Genomic DNA, 16,661 nt, shown 5'->3' on the forward strand with positions numbered 1-16,661 from the left:
CCTGTGACAGTCTGCTTAAAATTCCTTATTTCCTACACTGGATAGATATTGTATCATACAGATATTTTAGACATATTGTGTATGTTATGCATAGACATGCTGTGGTCGGCACGGTGGTGTTGTGGTTAGCACAGTCGCCTCACAGGCCTTTGGCTGAGGTGCCCTTGAGCGAGGCACCTACCCTGTAACTGCTCCTCAGGCACTATTAGTATGGCTGCCCACTGCTCTGTGTGTGTGTGTGTGCTCATTGCTCACGTGTGTATTCACTGCTTCAGATGGGTTAAATGCAGAGCGGAATTTCACAAGTGTACGTGTGATGAATAAAGTTGTTCTTCTTTAATATAGGTATTGTATATTATATATATTGTCTCATCTCATCTCATTATCTGTAGCCGCTTTATCCTGTTCTACAGGGTCGCAGGCAAGCTGGATCCTATCCCAGCTGACGACGGGCGAAAGGCGGGGTACACCCTGGACAAGTCGCCAGGTCATCACAGGGCTGACACATAGACACAGACAACCATTCACACTCACATTCACACCTACGCTCAATTTAGAGTCACCAGTTAACCTAACCTGCATGTCTTTGGACTGTGGGGGAAAACGGAGCACCCGGAGGAAACCCACGCGGACACGGGGAGAACATGCAAACTCTGCACAGAAAGGCCCTTGCCGGCCACGGGGCTCGAACCTGGACCTTCTTGCTGTGAGGCGACAGCGCTAACCACTACACCACCGTGCCACCTTATATATATTGTATATAACAGTTATACTAGTTATTATAGGTGGCACAGTGGTGTAGTGGTTATCACTGTCACCTCACAGCAAGAAGGTTCTGGGTTCGAGCCCTGTGGCCGGCGAGGGCCTTTCTGTGTCGAGTTTGCATGTTCTCCCCGTGTCTGCGTGCGGGTGCTCTGGTTTCCCCCACAGTCCAAAGACATGCAGGTTAGGATATTCGGTGGCTCTAAATTGACCGTAGGTGTGAATGTGAGTGCGAATGGTTGTGTGTCAGCTCTGTGACGATCTGGTGACCTGTCCAGGGTGAACCCCGCCTCTCACCCAGAGTCAGCTGGGGTAAGATCCAGCCCGCCCGCAACTCTGTAGAACAGGATAAGCAGCTACAGATGATGGATGGATGGATGGATGGATGGATGGATGGATATTGTAGATTGCATTTTTATTATCTTGTGTAATGTCTATATTGTCTATACATTTTCTTATATTACATATATTCACACTTGTATCGCTCGAGAGACACCAGCTGCCGGAATCAATTGTGAATATACTGGGGCCAACAAACAGGGTTCTGATTCGGATTTGGATTCTGATTCTGGTACCGCCTCGCCTGTCCCAGCACCACATCACTCGGTCGACGCTGTAAAGTGACTCCTAGCCGCTAGATGGCGCGAGTCTGTTATAGTAAACCAGCGCCTCCTCCGAGCCTCCCCCACCGACCGAGTCTCGAGCCTGCTCAGCCATATTGAAGTCAAGTCTCTTACGCACAACATTATTTTCCCACCTGGGTTCCAAAAAAGAAAAAAAAACACTCCGGATTCCGATTGGCTGGAGTCTTGTGATTTCGGTTGTTGATTGGTCAGACTGACTATGAGCGTCAATCAGTAGCCAATCATCAATCAAGAGGCGGGATTTGACCAAATCCGGGTAGGAAAAAGCGTTCTTTCGGCAGAGGAAGTGTAGCCCGCCATTGTGTAGACACTTTAAGCTCTTTAGACAGACACGGGCACTTGGCTAACTCTCTAAGATATTTTCTATACCTTGCTGCACTGACTTAGAAAAAAATAAAAAACCGAAATTAAGTACGCAAGCTCCGGGGAGAAAGAAATGTCAGCCAGCAGCCTTGTGGGACAGGTAAAGAGAGGCACTTTATGAAGGTTTTACGAGCGCCGTAGTTAGCAGTGACTCTCTCTCTCTCTCAGCAGTGCAGCGGTAGGCCTGACCACCTGCTGTCCGACTCACGGGTCAATATAAATCTCTTTTATTTTCCCTTCTTTTCATCCTCACAACTCAAACCTTCATGAATCACCTGGACCCAATCCAGAGACCGAAAGGCCAAGGAAACAAAGGTAAGCACGCGCGCGCGCGCACACACACGGAGTGAGAAGGCGTGAAGTTGCAGTGTGGCGGCTTGTGCGCGTGGGGGCTCAGGATCCGCGCTAATGCTAACGCTAATGCTAACTACACGACTAGCACGTAGGCCTTGTAGTTTACTCCATTTTCTCCAACTCACTTAAACACTCGCAGACTCCTCACTCTGTCTAGCAAATACGCTCCCTGTCTTTTTCTTTTTTCTGACGTATTTAGTCGACATGTTTGCTGTTAGTCTCGGTTATCGGAGCAGTGCCTTCCTTACGAGCCCGTGTGAGGGAGCTAATTAGCTCGCTAAAGTTGCTAACGGTCAGGCCAGGTTTAGCGGCTCTGAGGAAGTTCGCTCTCTCTCAGTGATGTGTAGTTAACCATGCTCCTCTAACTCAGGGGAAATTAAATGCTTTTAAACCCCCGTTTGTATAAAAATACAAAGTTGGCCAACTTTTTATGGATCTTTTTTGACAGGTTAGTAAGTGTTTTTTGTTTGGTAATCGACAGCTAGTCAAAACTGCATGCTAGCTGTCGTTACTTTGACTGACTGACATGGCTTCAGTCTCAAATAGTCCCTGTGTAGTACACATTTCATAAAGTGTAAAATCATGGATTATTATAAACCCTCCTCTTTCCAAATCTGTGCACCTCAGAGTATCTGACAGTACGGGTTGTTTTACAATCAGGGTACGCAAGCTAAAAATCACATTTAACACTTATTATCTTCAATATCAAAAGGCTTGACTAAATAAACTTGGTTGTTTATTGTAGCCCTGTGATAACTCTATTTACCATGCAAAAAAAAAAATTGGTGATAACGTTATTTTTGGTGAATGTATGGCAATATGTCATATATTTAGCAAAATTAGTCGTGTCATTTAGAAAAAGTGCTTTTTTGACCACAGGTAGCTCCAAAAGGGATGCACTTAAATCATTCTTTATACCATAAAACACATATTTGGTTCCATATCATTGGAAACATAAAGTTTTAATGTGGAATGCCAGTAAGTTTTCAGACTATTTTGATCAAATTAGTATGTAATTGTGTCAAAAAAACGTCCTCTCCGAGACAGCTAATTTTTCAATATGAAATAACATATCTAAAATGATTTTTCATCCTAAAATGTGGTCAAGATATTGGGACATAAATATTAGAGACAACTAGCACAAAGCTTACAGCCTTATATTTAAAAGCACTATGGAAGTAGTGGATTCTGAATTGTCAAAAAAAAAGTCCTCTCCGAGAATCACTTCATTTGTTTCTCCCAGCCCTGCTTCAAGCTACACTTAATCTTCTTTATCTTATAGCAGATTGCACAAAACTATCATACACGCGTCAAAAAATGACCTGAAATCTGTTCTTTAACTTGTCCTTCACTTAAACTGGTACAAGAACCAGTTTGAATCAGTTTGAATTTTGACACAAACTTTGTACCCTGATTGTAAAACAACCCGTATATAAATCACCTCTTAATAATCACAGCACTGACTTCTGAATAAATTTAACTATTTAAATAAACATATCAGGCAGTGTTTTATTATTATTTAATTGCTTAAGGTTTTTTACTCATGAAGTTTGAACTCCAAGAGTGAAAACAAGTGAAACTTTTTGAGCACCATGGTAAAATAACTGTTTTATTCTTAAGCCAGTATCTCAGTGGGCTGCGACAGCTTGCCAACGTCATTCGCGAGAGAGTTTCAAAAGTGTCTTGAAACATTCGTGGGGCTTCTCAATTTCCTCACATGAGTCGCAAAGTGACGCTCCTTCATCGCTGAAATTTTGGACATTGTTCAAAAGATTCGTGCGACAAAATTTCTCTCAGAGTAGCCGCAAATCCATCGCGAACCCTTCTCAAGTCGGTTTCCATGAGGCTTCCTCGAATTCCCTGTCTGCCGACGGAAAGCCAGGCTGCGACAGCCTGCAACTAGTTTGAGACACAACAATTGTGGTAAAATATGCGAATATCAATTCAGTGTGATTCCAAGTGAAAATTGTCACTAATTCAGATATCGCAGTTGTTGGGTCTCCAACTAGTCGTGGGCTGTCTTAGCGCAGTGAGATACTACCCTTAGTTTTGTTGGTCGTAACAATCCTTGGGTTCTGTTCACTTGGAAATGAATGCAGTGTTCATGAGTCATGAACAGAAAACGTTTGATCCATGACCCAGGTGTTTTTATAAGAACATTGGAGACACACAGCCATGTGTCATATTTAGCTGTGTGTGAGAGAGAGAACAGGTATCGACATGGAGAGTAATGACACATGAACCAAAAGTGAACTGGTCATGATCGCTTTAGATAAAAGTTCCAAACATTTTTAGTATAGTTAAGCATTAGTTTAATTAAAGTATATTAAGCAGGTACTTTCTGACATGAGCAGAGTGTATGGGTTAAAAACAGTTCAGTGTAAATGACAGCTTAATTATGCTTGTAATAACTAGAGTAACACACAGTGCTGATGGTGATTGATCTGAATCTCTACCAATTTTACGTTGTTAGTCATGCATCATCAGTGTATAATCAGGATCACTCGTGTAGGGTTTAAAATTTGTGTGTAATAAAACAGGTCTGTGTTTTTTGTGCCTTTTTGTTCAGCTAGCAGTCTGAGCATGTGTGATTGTAGACATTAACATGTGTTTCCGTAATATATTGAAATCTTTGGGTTTTTTTTAATGTAAATAATTAAAGCATGATTAAAGAGTTGACATGAACTTAAACTCAGGGGGGGTTAATTCTTGTTCAGAACTTTACTGTTGTCTTTTCTTGTGTGCTTCCTGCAACATGGACCTGCCTGGCGTGATTTTTATCTCCCTGTTTTACTTTCCAAACCACAAAGAAAATTGGTATTTTAACCTGCAGCAGGCAACGATTTTCATAAGCCACAAATATAAGGGTTGAAAACCCAGCACATGATTTTTCTCTTACGTGAAATGCATGGATTAACTTTTTTTTTCCTTTTGGGTCATATATTTTGAGATACATTTCACTTCTCGCACACGTCACTTGTGAAATTGTGTTTGAGGTAAAAATGGAATTTGTGTGTGGTTATAGCTGAGGTTCAGTATATGTAGACTGTGCTCAGTAACCTCTCTTCTTTCCATCTTTCAGTGCAAAACGGAGCTGTTGCCCAAAAGGAGACTTTAAATGATGATGAGTTTGAGCCTTATCTGAATGCTCAGCCCAGACAGGTAGGTCCTGTTACACATCCACACAATAGAGGGAGCCTGGAGACACAAATGGTGACTCAACTATTGTAGCTCCTTGTTCGGTGTCTATTATCCTCCTTAATTGCATCCTGGTCATGGGCCTTTGTTTCCTGAATAGAATATGCTGTAACCACATTGTTCACTGTTTCATTGGAAATTAACAATTCAGAGTATGCACAAGGTGCATACGTTTTTTTCCCCAACATGAAGGATGCACGAAACAAGTCTTTGATTAGTTTCTCTATGTTTACGTTTGGTCTTTATGGTCACATTTTTGGTGAAAGCTACCCTTTGGTAGCCTACTCTTTTTGCAAATTGTGGGAAAAGAGACCAGAGGCAGAAGTATAGTGGTCATGCACAGCATCTGTGTCTATTTAGTTGTATAGTGCGTGTGTGTGTGTGTGTGTATATATATATATATATATATATATATATATATATATATACATACACACACACACGGGTTTTTTTTTTTTTTTTTATTAAATCAAATTTATATAGCAACTCTCAGAATGTTACTGTCTGTTTAGATTTTTTTTTTATTAAATCAAATTTATATAGCAACTCTCAGAATGTTACTGTCTGTTTAGAAACCAAGGAAAAAAGGATCTCCAGGTTCCCCTGTAGTCAATTTTTTTGCCCCCATTTCTTCCTTGTGTCATAAATATGTACCCAGACCCATAAATAAACTTGCCCGTTCTCTTTTCTGTGTGTCCCATGTTAAATCAAAGAATGTACAAAGAAGAAAAGCTTTAGGTTTTTACCTCCACACCTTGAATCGCTGCTCTGGAGACTCTTCCTGCATTACATTGTACTTAGTTGGTCGAATGTATTTATAAATCTTCAATCTCAAATACAAAATCTGCTTACTCCTACATTTATTCTACCCTGAATGCCAGACTCGAAGCTGTTTATTTTCACCTATATACTGTGACACTTAGAGATGAGATCGATATGGCATCAACACTGAATTCTTGTAGCTTTACAGCATAACCCTTTCAGTGCCCTTATCTCATGTTGAAACAGTGGCATTCGGTACACAAATGCCAGAAACCCGAGTCAGCTGAAATGTGTGACCGAGCGCATTGAGATTTGCTAAAAATGAGGTGGGGCTGCATAATTGCTAATCACACCTTGTGAAAATGAACAGGGACTCTCCTCTACCTGCAGATGCAGTCTAAAGGATTCCTTTGAGGATCTTAGTGAGTTGTATGAGGACTTAATTTTTGCTTTGCAAGCTTAAACCTAAATTATTTTTGTCCAAAGCCTTACTGTCCTGCACGTTTTGGTGTTTGTTCAAAAAGGGTGTGTTAATGAACTGAATAACATGGATATGCGTTACCTGTTTGGTCAGAGAATGGAATTATTTGTACCATGTTAGAATGAGGTTTTTAAACATTTTATATATTTGCTAATGTTTGTTTATTAATGGATTGTTTCTCCTTCCTTGCAGAGCAATGCATATACGGCCATGTCCGACTCCTATATGCCTAGCTACTATAGCCCCTCCATAGGATTCACCTACTCGCTTAATGAAGCAGCGTGGTCCACAGGTGGTGATCCTCCCATGCCTTACCTGGCCTCTTATGGACAGCTTAGCAATGGGGAGCACCACTTCCTCCCGGACGCCATGTTTGGCCAGTCAGGGGCACTTGGGAGCAACCCTTTCTTGGGTCAGCATGGTTTCAACTTTTTCCCCAGTGGGATTGACTTCTCTGCCTGGGGGAGCAGCAGCTCTCAGGGACAGTCCACACAGAGTTATGCCTACGCACCCAGCTCGCTTGGGGGTGCTGTGATTGATGGACAGTCTCCGTTCACCGCCAATGAGCCTCTTAACAAGGCTGTAGGGATGAACAGTTTGGACCAGGGTATGGCAGGGCTTAAGATCGGGGCAGGAGACATGACACCTAAAGTTGTTGGTTCTGGACTTCCTGGAGGACCTTTGAATCAGGTATCAGCAGCTCCCAGCATGCCCGGACCTTCCGTTGCACCTGCCAAAGTGGCATCCTGGGCGGACATCGCCAGCAAGCCTGCCAAACCCCAGCCTAAGATCAAGACTAAAGGCACCTTGGGGGGTTCAAACCTTCCCCCTCCACCAATCAAACACAACATGGATATTGGCACATGGGACAACAAAGGGGCGGTGCCAAAAGCAGCAACACCCCAACAGCCGGTATTGCCCACCAATGGACAGCCACCCAATCAGGCCTCTCCTCAACCAGCTGCACCTGCTGGAGGGGTACCGCAGCTTCCCCTCACCAACGGACAGCTTGCACCCCCCCCTGCTGTTGCCTTAGGACAGCATCCCCAAGCTCCTAATGGGCAACCAGGTATGGCTCCGCCCCAACTTCAAGGCCCACCCCCTCCACCACAACCTTCTCAACCGACCCGCTGGGTCCCTCCACGTAACCGTGCCAACGGCTTTGGAGACGCAGCAGGCGGTGCCAGCCAGTCCCCTCCCAGTGCTGGAATAGGTGGAGTCAGTGTGCCACCAGAGCCACACCCGGTCCTTGAGAAGCTGCGCCTTGTCAACAACTACAATCCGAAGGACTTTGACTGGAACCCCAAGCAGGGACGTGTGTTTATTATAAAGAGCTATTCAGAGGACGACATCCACCGCTCAATCAAGTACAACGTGTGGTGCAGCACGGAGCATGGCAACAAGAGGCTGGATGCAGCATACCGCTCTCTGGGCGGAAAGGGCCCCCTGTACCTACTTTTCAGCGTCAACGGTAGCGGTCACTTCTGTGGCGTGGCTGAAATGCGCTCACCCGTGGACTACAACACGTGCGCCGGCGTGTGGTCGCAGGATAAGTGGAAGGGTCGTTTCGACGTGCGCTGGATCTTCGTCAAGGATGTGCCCAACAGCCAGCTGCGTCACATCCGTCTGGAGAACAACGAGAACAAGCCAGTGACCAATTCGCGTGACACGCAGGAGGTCCCGCTCGACAAGGCACGGCAAGTGCTCAAGATCATTGCGGGGTACAAGCACACCACCTCTATCTTTGACGACTTCTCGCACTACGAGAAGCGCCAGGAGGAGGAGGAGAGTGTTAAAAAGGTAATCATTCACACTTGCAGAAGTGAAATAAAGTTGTCTAGACTGTGGTTGAGCTTGTATAAATAACTCACGGTGTGGGAGTTTGCAGGAGTTTTGACCAACATTGTCATTTTGCCACCGTTCTCCATGAACTGTCTTTTGTATCGGTCACTAAAATGAACATTGCCTTCAACAAAAATATAGACATTTAATAATGAATGGCAGTGCTGTAAGTAAAGCGGTTGGGGTTGTGACATTGCTGGGGTAGAGGAGGTAGATATGAACTGCAACCTTTTTTTTTTTTTTTTTTTTTTAGTGGTGGTCTTTTAGTAGGGAAGAATGACCTTTTTATATTTGATACTCTGCATGCTTATACAACTTCACAACAAAAGTTTGAAGCATAAAACAAGGGAGTTTTGAATATTCCTACATAATTTGAATGCATTTTGTTTTTATCTCATTTGGCAATATGTGGTTTTCAGTGACTTGAAACGCGTCAGTAAGCTGTGCAAAAGCAACTGCTGTGCAAGACATTACCTTTATTTATATTGCCCTAGTGCCAGCCAAACAAGTGTTTATACATATGGATACTTTTATTTTAAATCTTTTCTGGCGGCTAGCCAACGCTCGTTAAGCAACAAGATGAACGTGCTATTTCAAATGGATGAACGTCTGGGATCCATTTAAAAAAATGTATTTGTATAAGAAGAGGTTTATTTTAACGACAGAACATGATTCCCACATTGTCACATGGCACACCTTCAGCACTGCTGTGAACGGAGTTAATGAACAGAATAAAATGGACCAATAGGCCTACATGAAAAATATTTTAATAAATGGCGACTAGTAGCCTGAGTTTCTGATGAACAGAAGCAGATTAACAAAACTAAAACACGTATTGAATCCTCCAGCACAGTGTGTGTTGTGTAGAACTGGTGTAATAGTCTAGATCAGGGGTTCTTGACCTTTTCTACTTTGAGGCCCACCTATTCATACTTGTAACCAGTCGGGCCCATTAAAAAAGATCCCCAATTATTTTGGCTCATCTGTTCTATTAGAATCTAATAATCTATTGTAAAGCGTATTAATGGGATGCGACATCACTCCCTGTTACAGATGGGAGCTCAGGAATTAAATAAACGCAGTAAAAACAAACTGTGTTTAATTGTAGGTGTTGTATTTAAAACTTTATGGATTTGCCAGAAGCCAAACCATGTATGCAGGACATTCTCAGTCAAAAGGGATTAATGATCTAAAAGTGTAGTCTGGTCCATTAACACAAGAACTTATTGCCATGTTTGTGTTCAGCAAACAAGCAAGTTATTCTAGATGAAAGTCTTCCGGATTTACCCGGAAATCCGGATATTTGACAAAACTCTTGAAAATCTCCGATTTTCCCAATGAAGAAATTTATTTTTCGGATTTTTCACGTTCCTAGACGCGGCGTAATACTTTGCATCGTCCTTGCATGGGTGCGGTCCTTAAATAGCCTAAACATACTTCATTGATTAAAGACAGGTGTTCTTTGTTAACGGCGCGCATGCCGGAGCTCGTTAGGCGTGCGCATGCCCAAGGCGCGCCTTCAGGTGCACGAGCTAAGGCGCGCAGGACTGACACCGTTCTGCGCAAGTGCAACACAATCGCACTAGAAAGCATGGTCAAGCTGCCAGTGTAGCTGCAGTCTCTTTAGTTGTGAATTACGAGTATTTCCTCTTGTGTTAATAATTCGCCATGTCAAAACAAGCGAAACTTTCCTCCTTTCGACGTGAAGAGAGGTAAACAACTTTTTATATACATTTTTTTTTTTCCATCAAAGTTGCATTTTGTGGCTTCGAAGCCAAGTTTTAGTGCCGTTTCTAGAACACATCAAGAAAACGTGGAAGAAACAGCAATAATGGAAGAGCCGTTTTCTAAGCTACCTAAAACTAGCAATGGTAATTTTTTTGTTACATAACGCACTCAGGCTGCCAGTCAGTGTGTGACAGACACACACCCTGAAAAATCCTAGCTACGCCCCTGATTTACATGAGAAATTTGGTATTCATTGGTGTTTAAATTTACAGATAATACGAACTAATGTAAACAATTGGCTTCAACTCGCATAAATATGAATTGGAAATTTTTAGTTCATTTTAGCTTATGCAAATGCACAACTCTACTAAAAGATTGAGCCTCATTTATCAATGTCCCCAACATTGAAACCTGAAAGCTTTAGAAACAGACCTTTACTTTTTAACAGTACTGTTTTGGAATTTTGCTGAGTTTACCTTCAACTGTCTGGTTTTTTTTCAAAGTAATTAACAATGCAGCCAGGAACATAGTTATCATTCAGACATCGTTCTACACATGAAAACCTGGAAGAGCATGAAGGAGAACAACTTTTATTTTTTTTTTTTTAATGTGGCTGGGTTAAAGATCTGGGGATCAGGGCACTACAAGATAGACGGCGGTAGACGGATCAAAGTGCAGGAAGAGTATTAGCAGGCGTGATATTTACAAAAACAAAACACAAAGTAGAATATTTAAACAGTGTTATAAACATGGCTAGAAACAAACACGATGATAATACTGCGCAAAGACTCTGAAAAGTGTCCGTGTCTCTGTGTGCTGATTGCGCTCAAATCAGTATCTGGTGTTTCCCATAACGACCGGGTCCTAAGCACGCGCTCTGTGAGCAAGCGTGGCCACACGAGTTGCGCTAGACTCAAGCGCGCAGAGGCGTGACAGTCGAGTGTTCACATGCTGTGTGACCATAACTTTTAGCTCGTGTGTATTGCCACCAAAATGCCTCAATTTCATCAATAACCCATCGCGAGCTGTAGTGTGACCGTAACTTATGGCCCTTTTCCACTACCCTTTTTCAGCTCACTTCAGCCCGACACGGCTCGCGTTTCGACTACCAAAGAACAGCACGACTCGGCTCGCTTCAGCCCTGCTTAGCCCCTAAAACTCGCACGGTTTTGGAGTGGGGCTGAAGCGAGCCGAGTGAGGCTGGGGGCGTGAGCAGACACTCCCCTGTGCACTGATTGGTGAGGAGGAGTGTCCTCACATGCCCACACACGCCCTGCGAGCACGCTGGGATCTGTAAACACCGTAAACCCGGAAGAAGAAGAATTACGAGAATTTCTGAAGCCTTATGCACCTCGCCTCATCTATACGCTCTTGCCAGTATCTGTTGGCGTTGTCGGTGACAACAAGCCACAGAACCAAGACCAGCAACACTAACGACTCCATGTCCTCCATGTTTATTGTTTACTATTCGGGTCGTGAGACTACCGCTTTAAAAGATCACTGATGTCACTGTTTGCACTGCTTAACGACATCACGTGACGTCCACCCACTTTCGCTAACTCCACCCAATGTGTCCACCCACTTCCAACCAGCACGGTTCAGCGCGGTTGTAGTCGAAATGCAACTTCAATAGCCCCGCTCAGCTCGACACGGCACGGCTCAGCCCGACTCAGCCGGGTTTGTAGCGGAAAAGCGGCATTAATGAGGCAGATGTGATGTCGGGACACTGGTCTAGATCTCGTGTGTAGTAGTGGGTGTTGCTTGTTTCATTTTGGCTGTAGATGCGTGACTTGATATGTATAGTCTATTTTTCTTCTACCATGTAAACGTTTTTGAATTACTTTTCTCATTGTCGGTAACAGTTAATTATGAATATCCCCAGTTGTACAGTAACTGAAATAAAATGAAATAAATTAATAAAACTCATTAGACAAACACATGAAGAAAGAGAGCAAAACAGATTTTTTGTTTTATGACTTCATCTTGTTTTGTTTTTTAATTGAATGTGTTTGAATTGAATACTTTTGAAACAGGTATGTCATGATTCATACAGTTCAGCGTTCACGATTTGATTTTGTCGCTATTTTTGTTTTAAAAAAACTAAATGATAGATTTTACCATAAAATGCATCATTTTATTTTCCTATACTTTTATTAATGTGAATGTTATTTTTAAGTACTTTTGTTTCAGCAATATTTTTTACAAACATTGGTAAAGGCTGGAGTAAAATATAATGGCTTAAGTAGAATATTTCTTTGATTTTTACAAAGTGGAAAAAAGTAGGCCTTTTCTTAATAACCGTTCACAAATGTTCGTAAAGACTGTAGTCAGGCTTAAACATAAAACTACCTGAATTTTCCTCTCCTTTCTTTAGCTTTCAGCAGTCTGTTTATATTAAAAAAAAGAGGGAGGGCTCTATCTTGTTAAATCTATTTGGAGTCAATCACACAACAGTTCTTTCCCGTATTAGATGTTTTTGCAGCATTAGAGCTGTGTTACTTTTGCCTAAGTTGAAGTCGCGTTAATTCCTTTTGTTTTATTGCCATCTCTACTGTCTAAACAATGCAATTACAGATGACGATTCATTATTTCCTCGATTCGAATCGTTAAATTTGTATTGCAATCTATCATTGCATGATGTATCGTTACAGCCCTGCTTGGAAACTGGTACGAGTTCTTTGAAAGCAGTATGAATTTGTTGCAAGGATAGAATCTTGAGATAGTGTTATCGCTGTACAAAGCTGTGCATTTTCAAATGTTGGACTAAAACAAAAATCTTTGTGGGTTGTTGCATTTGAAAAATACCACGAGAATTTCATGAGTTTTAAACAGATTATTGCAACGTGAAACTCCAAAGAGGACGCTGGAATGATGGATTCGTCTTGTTTCAGCTGCATTTAGACTTCACGGTAGCCTTGTTTTTGTTTTTAGGATATTTTTCTTATTTTTGGTATCACAAAGTGTTTTATAGGACTAATAACAAGCGTCATATTAAAGTGTACAATCAGTATTTGAAGGCAGTTGGTGCATGTGGCATCACAGCATATCAATCAGTCATGGTGAAGACAAATCACCTTTTGTGTCCCTCTGTGATGTCACTTTTTAAGTGCCAGTTTAATTGCCTGTAATCAGAGTATTTCAGCACCGCTGTATTTTAGTTTGCCCTGGTGATAAATTGTGTGAGAGAGAGATTGGGAGGCAGGTGAAAAGCTACAGTTTGTTAACCAGTAGAAAACCTTCCCAGAAGAGTGGAAATTATTATAAGAGCGCGAGAAGACTAAATCTGTAATGGGATGCTCAAAAAGCATAAATGGGTGTGGTGGTGAATAAGTTTTCAGTTTTTGACCATACCATGTTTTGTCCATGTTCTGCTTACATGCACCTGCAAAACTATTTGTACATGAGCCATAAAAATCAGTTGTAAGAGTCTATCGGCGTGTTCTGCTTCATTAAAAATTATGGCATCTCTGCCTGTCGTAGTAGTTAGAGATAAAACTGTAGGACTTTTATATCACGATTAGTAACCAGAATGATCATTACCAGTATTATCGCGGTATTCTTAAAATGTGCTGAAAATGTGACAATTTCTAATGCATGAATTGAATGCATTTCACCAAGTTTTATATTGAAAACCACAAATAAAATTAGCAGCACTATGCACTCTTTATTTGGAAAAACATTGAAATATTAGTGTTGCCACTATTGACTATTTTTCTATCCATTAACTCGACATACAGTTGTGTTCAAAATAATAGCAGTGTGTTTAAAAACGTGAGTAAAGCTCAAAATCCTTATAGTTTTTATTTCCATGCATTGGGAACAATGCACATTATATTCTACATCAAAACATGAAGAAAAATGTATTAGTATTTTAATTACTTTACAGAAAATGAAGAAAAATGAACATTGGGCTGTTCAAAAAAAAAAAGCAGTGTCTGCATTTTTCATTACAAACTCCAAATATTTACTGTATAAACTGAAAAAATCTTAAGGATTTAGTATTCCTGTGAATCACTAAACTAATATTTAGTTGTATAACCACGGTTTCTGAGAACTTCTGGCACCTGTGAACAGGTATTCCAGCCCAGGATGATTTGACAACATTCCACAATTCCTCTGCATTTCTTGGTTTTGCCTCAGAAACAGCATTTTTGATGTCGCCCCACAAGTTTTCTATCGGATTAAGGTCCGGGGATTGGGCTGGCCACTCCATAACTTTCATTTTGTTGGTCTTGAACCCTGATGCTGCTCGCTTACTGGTGTGTTTGGGGTCGTTGTCTTGTTGAAACACCCATTTCAAGGGCATTTCCTCTTCAGCATAAGGCAACATGACCTCTTCAAGTATTTTGATATATGCAAACTGATCCATGATCCCTGGTATGCGATAAATGGCCCCGACACCAGAGTAAGAGAAACATTCCCATATCATGATGCTTGCACCACCATGCTTCACTGTCTTCAGAGTGTACTGTGGCTTGAATTCAGTGTTTGGGGGTCGTCTGAAAAACTGTCTGCGGTTCTTGGACCCAAAAAGAACAATTTTACTTTCATCAGTCCACAAAATGTTTTTCCATTTCTCTTTAGGCCAGTTGATGTGTTCTTTGGCAAATTGTATCCTCTTCAGCACGTCTCTTTTTTTTTTTTTTTTTTTTTAACAGTGGAACTTTGCGGGAGCTTCTTGCCGATAGATTAGCTTCACACAGGCATCTTCTAACTGTCACAGTACTCACAGGTAACTTCAGACCGTCTTTAATCACCCTGGAGCTGATCATTGGCTGAGTCTTTGCCATTCTGGCTATTCTTCGATCCATTCGAATGGTAGTCTTCTGTTTTCTTCCACGTCTCTCTGGCTTTGCTGTCCATTTTAAAGCACTGGAGATCATTTTAGCTGAGCAGCCCATCATTTTCTGCACTTCTTTACAGTATACGTTTTACCTCTCCAATCAACGTTTTAATCAAAGCACGCTGTTCTTCTGAACCATGTCTGGAACGACCCGTGTTTCTCAGGTTTTCAGAGAGAAATGAATGTACAACATGTGCTGGCTTCATCCTTAAATTAGGGCCACCTGACTGACATCTGTTTTTTCACAGAATGAATGACCTCACTAATTAAACTCCACACTGCTATTCAAGTTCGTTTCTTAAGACACGTATTTTTTAGTATGTTACCTCGTTTGTTGACAGTTTCGGCGAACACTTCCACCTTCTTCAAAACAGTCACCAGATGTCGAGTGGTGACGTGCCTTATCAGCTGATGTTACTCTATGGAGGCGTGAACGTCCTGCCCAATTTGACAGGTAGTCCACGCCTCCTGCTGTCAGGTCGCTGCCCCAGGACGGCACTCCAGGTGTGTGACAGCGCGTACGCTCCCTCATCCCGGTTCATCGTCCTCTGCGCCCGCTTTCGTATCTCCAACGCTGGTATCTATTCTCTTCAGGAGGCGTGGACTACCTGTCAAATTGGGCGGGACGTTCACGCCTCCATAGAGTAACATCAGCTGATAAGGCACGTCACCACTCGACATCTGGTGACTGTTTTGAAGAAGGCGGAAGTGTTCGCCGAAACTGTCAACAAACGAGGTAACATACTAAAAAATGCGTGTCTTAAGAAACGAACTTAAAGAGTAGTTATAATAATCAGACATAATGAATTTTCACTACACACTGCTATTATTTTGAACACGTCCCTTTCACTTAATTATTCGATTACACAGACTCAGGAGCGTGCATATCATGAATGTTGGGTCTGTTGGTTTTCTATGACTCTACTACACCTACTGGTAAATTATTTGCCATGTAGTAATATTATTTCCACCAAAAACAGTGATTGATCTGGTTAGTCGTGTTGGACTGCTATTATTTTGAACACAAGTGTATGTGGGACAGGATGGAAGAAGTGAACTCCATTTCTTGACTATTTTATCGATTAGTGGGTTAATCTAAATGATTAAAGCGAGACGGCCTTTCAGTTTCATAAAATCAGTGAAATTTAGTTCCCTCTGAAATGTGGTCATTGTGATGTATGTTATTTACCAGCTGAGAGGTCCGTATCGTGAAATACCATGACCGAGGTCTTGAAAGTACTGACCGAGGCCCTCTGGGCCAAGGTCACGGTATTTCACCATACGGACTGACCGTAAGCTGGTAAATAATATATTTATATTTTTCTTTACCAAATTCTAACAGAAAACGAGAGCGCCCAAACGGGAAAACCGAGCCGAGCTGCCATTTTGAATCCTCATTCACGGCTGTAATGCAAATGGCTTCCTCCTCGGTATACAAGTGCACTTCCATGGCAGGAAAAAAACTACATTTTGCCACCTATGTAGTCCCCTATTTATACAAATAGGAGTCATTCAGGATTCAGCCATGTTTTTGCTCAGCGTTGGCAGCGGTTACAGGTTTTTAGCTTTCTCCTGAAATGTTTTCTTTTATTTTTTTCTTCTTCGGGGTAGTAAAACTCGCTTTTGCTGTGAAGACTGTTGTTATTGCTATCCATGCTGTAAAATTTTATGTTATTCTCCTGAG

At 41.9% G+C, this 16,661-nt stretch overlaps 1 protein-coding gene across 1 annotated transcript in view; it reads left to right on the top strand.

Annotated features, from left to right (window-relative positions):
• Positions 1–1,666: 1,666 nt before the first annotated feature.
• The window catches only part of ythdf2 (YTH N6-methyladenosine RNA binding protein F2), a 29,160-nt gene continuing 14,165 nt past the window's right edge, over positions 1,667–16,661 (top strand). Inside the window, exons 1-3 of the mRNA XM_060934753.1 lie at positions 1,667–2,084; positions 5,206–5,285; positions 6,757–8,364. Coding sequence (XP_060790736.1) covers positions 2,036–2,084; positions 5,206–5,285; positions 6,757–8,364 — 1,737 coding nt within the window. The 5' untranslated portion in view covers positions 1,667–2,035. The remainder of the gene's footprint in view (positions 2,085–5,205; positions 5,286–6,756; positions 8,365–16,661) is intronic.

The sequence above is a fragment of the Neoarius graeffei genome, chromosome 11 (genome assembly GCF_027579695.1).
Source record: "Neoarius graeffei isolate fNeoGra1 chromosome 11, fNeoGra1.pri, whole genome shotgun sequence".
NCBI classification, from domain to species: Eukaryota; Metazoa; Chordata; class Actinopteri; order Siluriformes; family Ariidae; genus Neoarius; species Neoarius graeffei.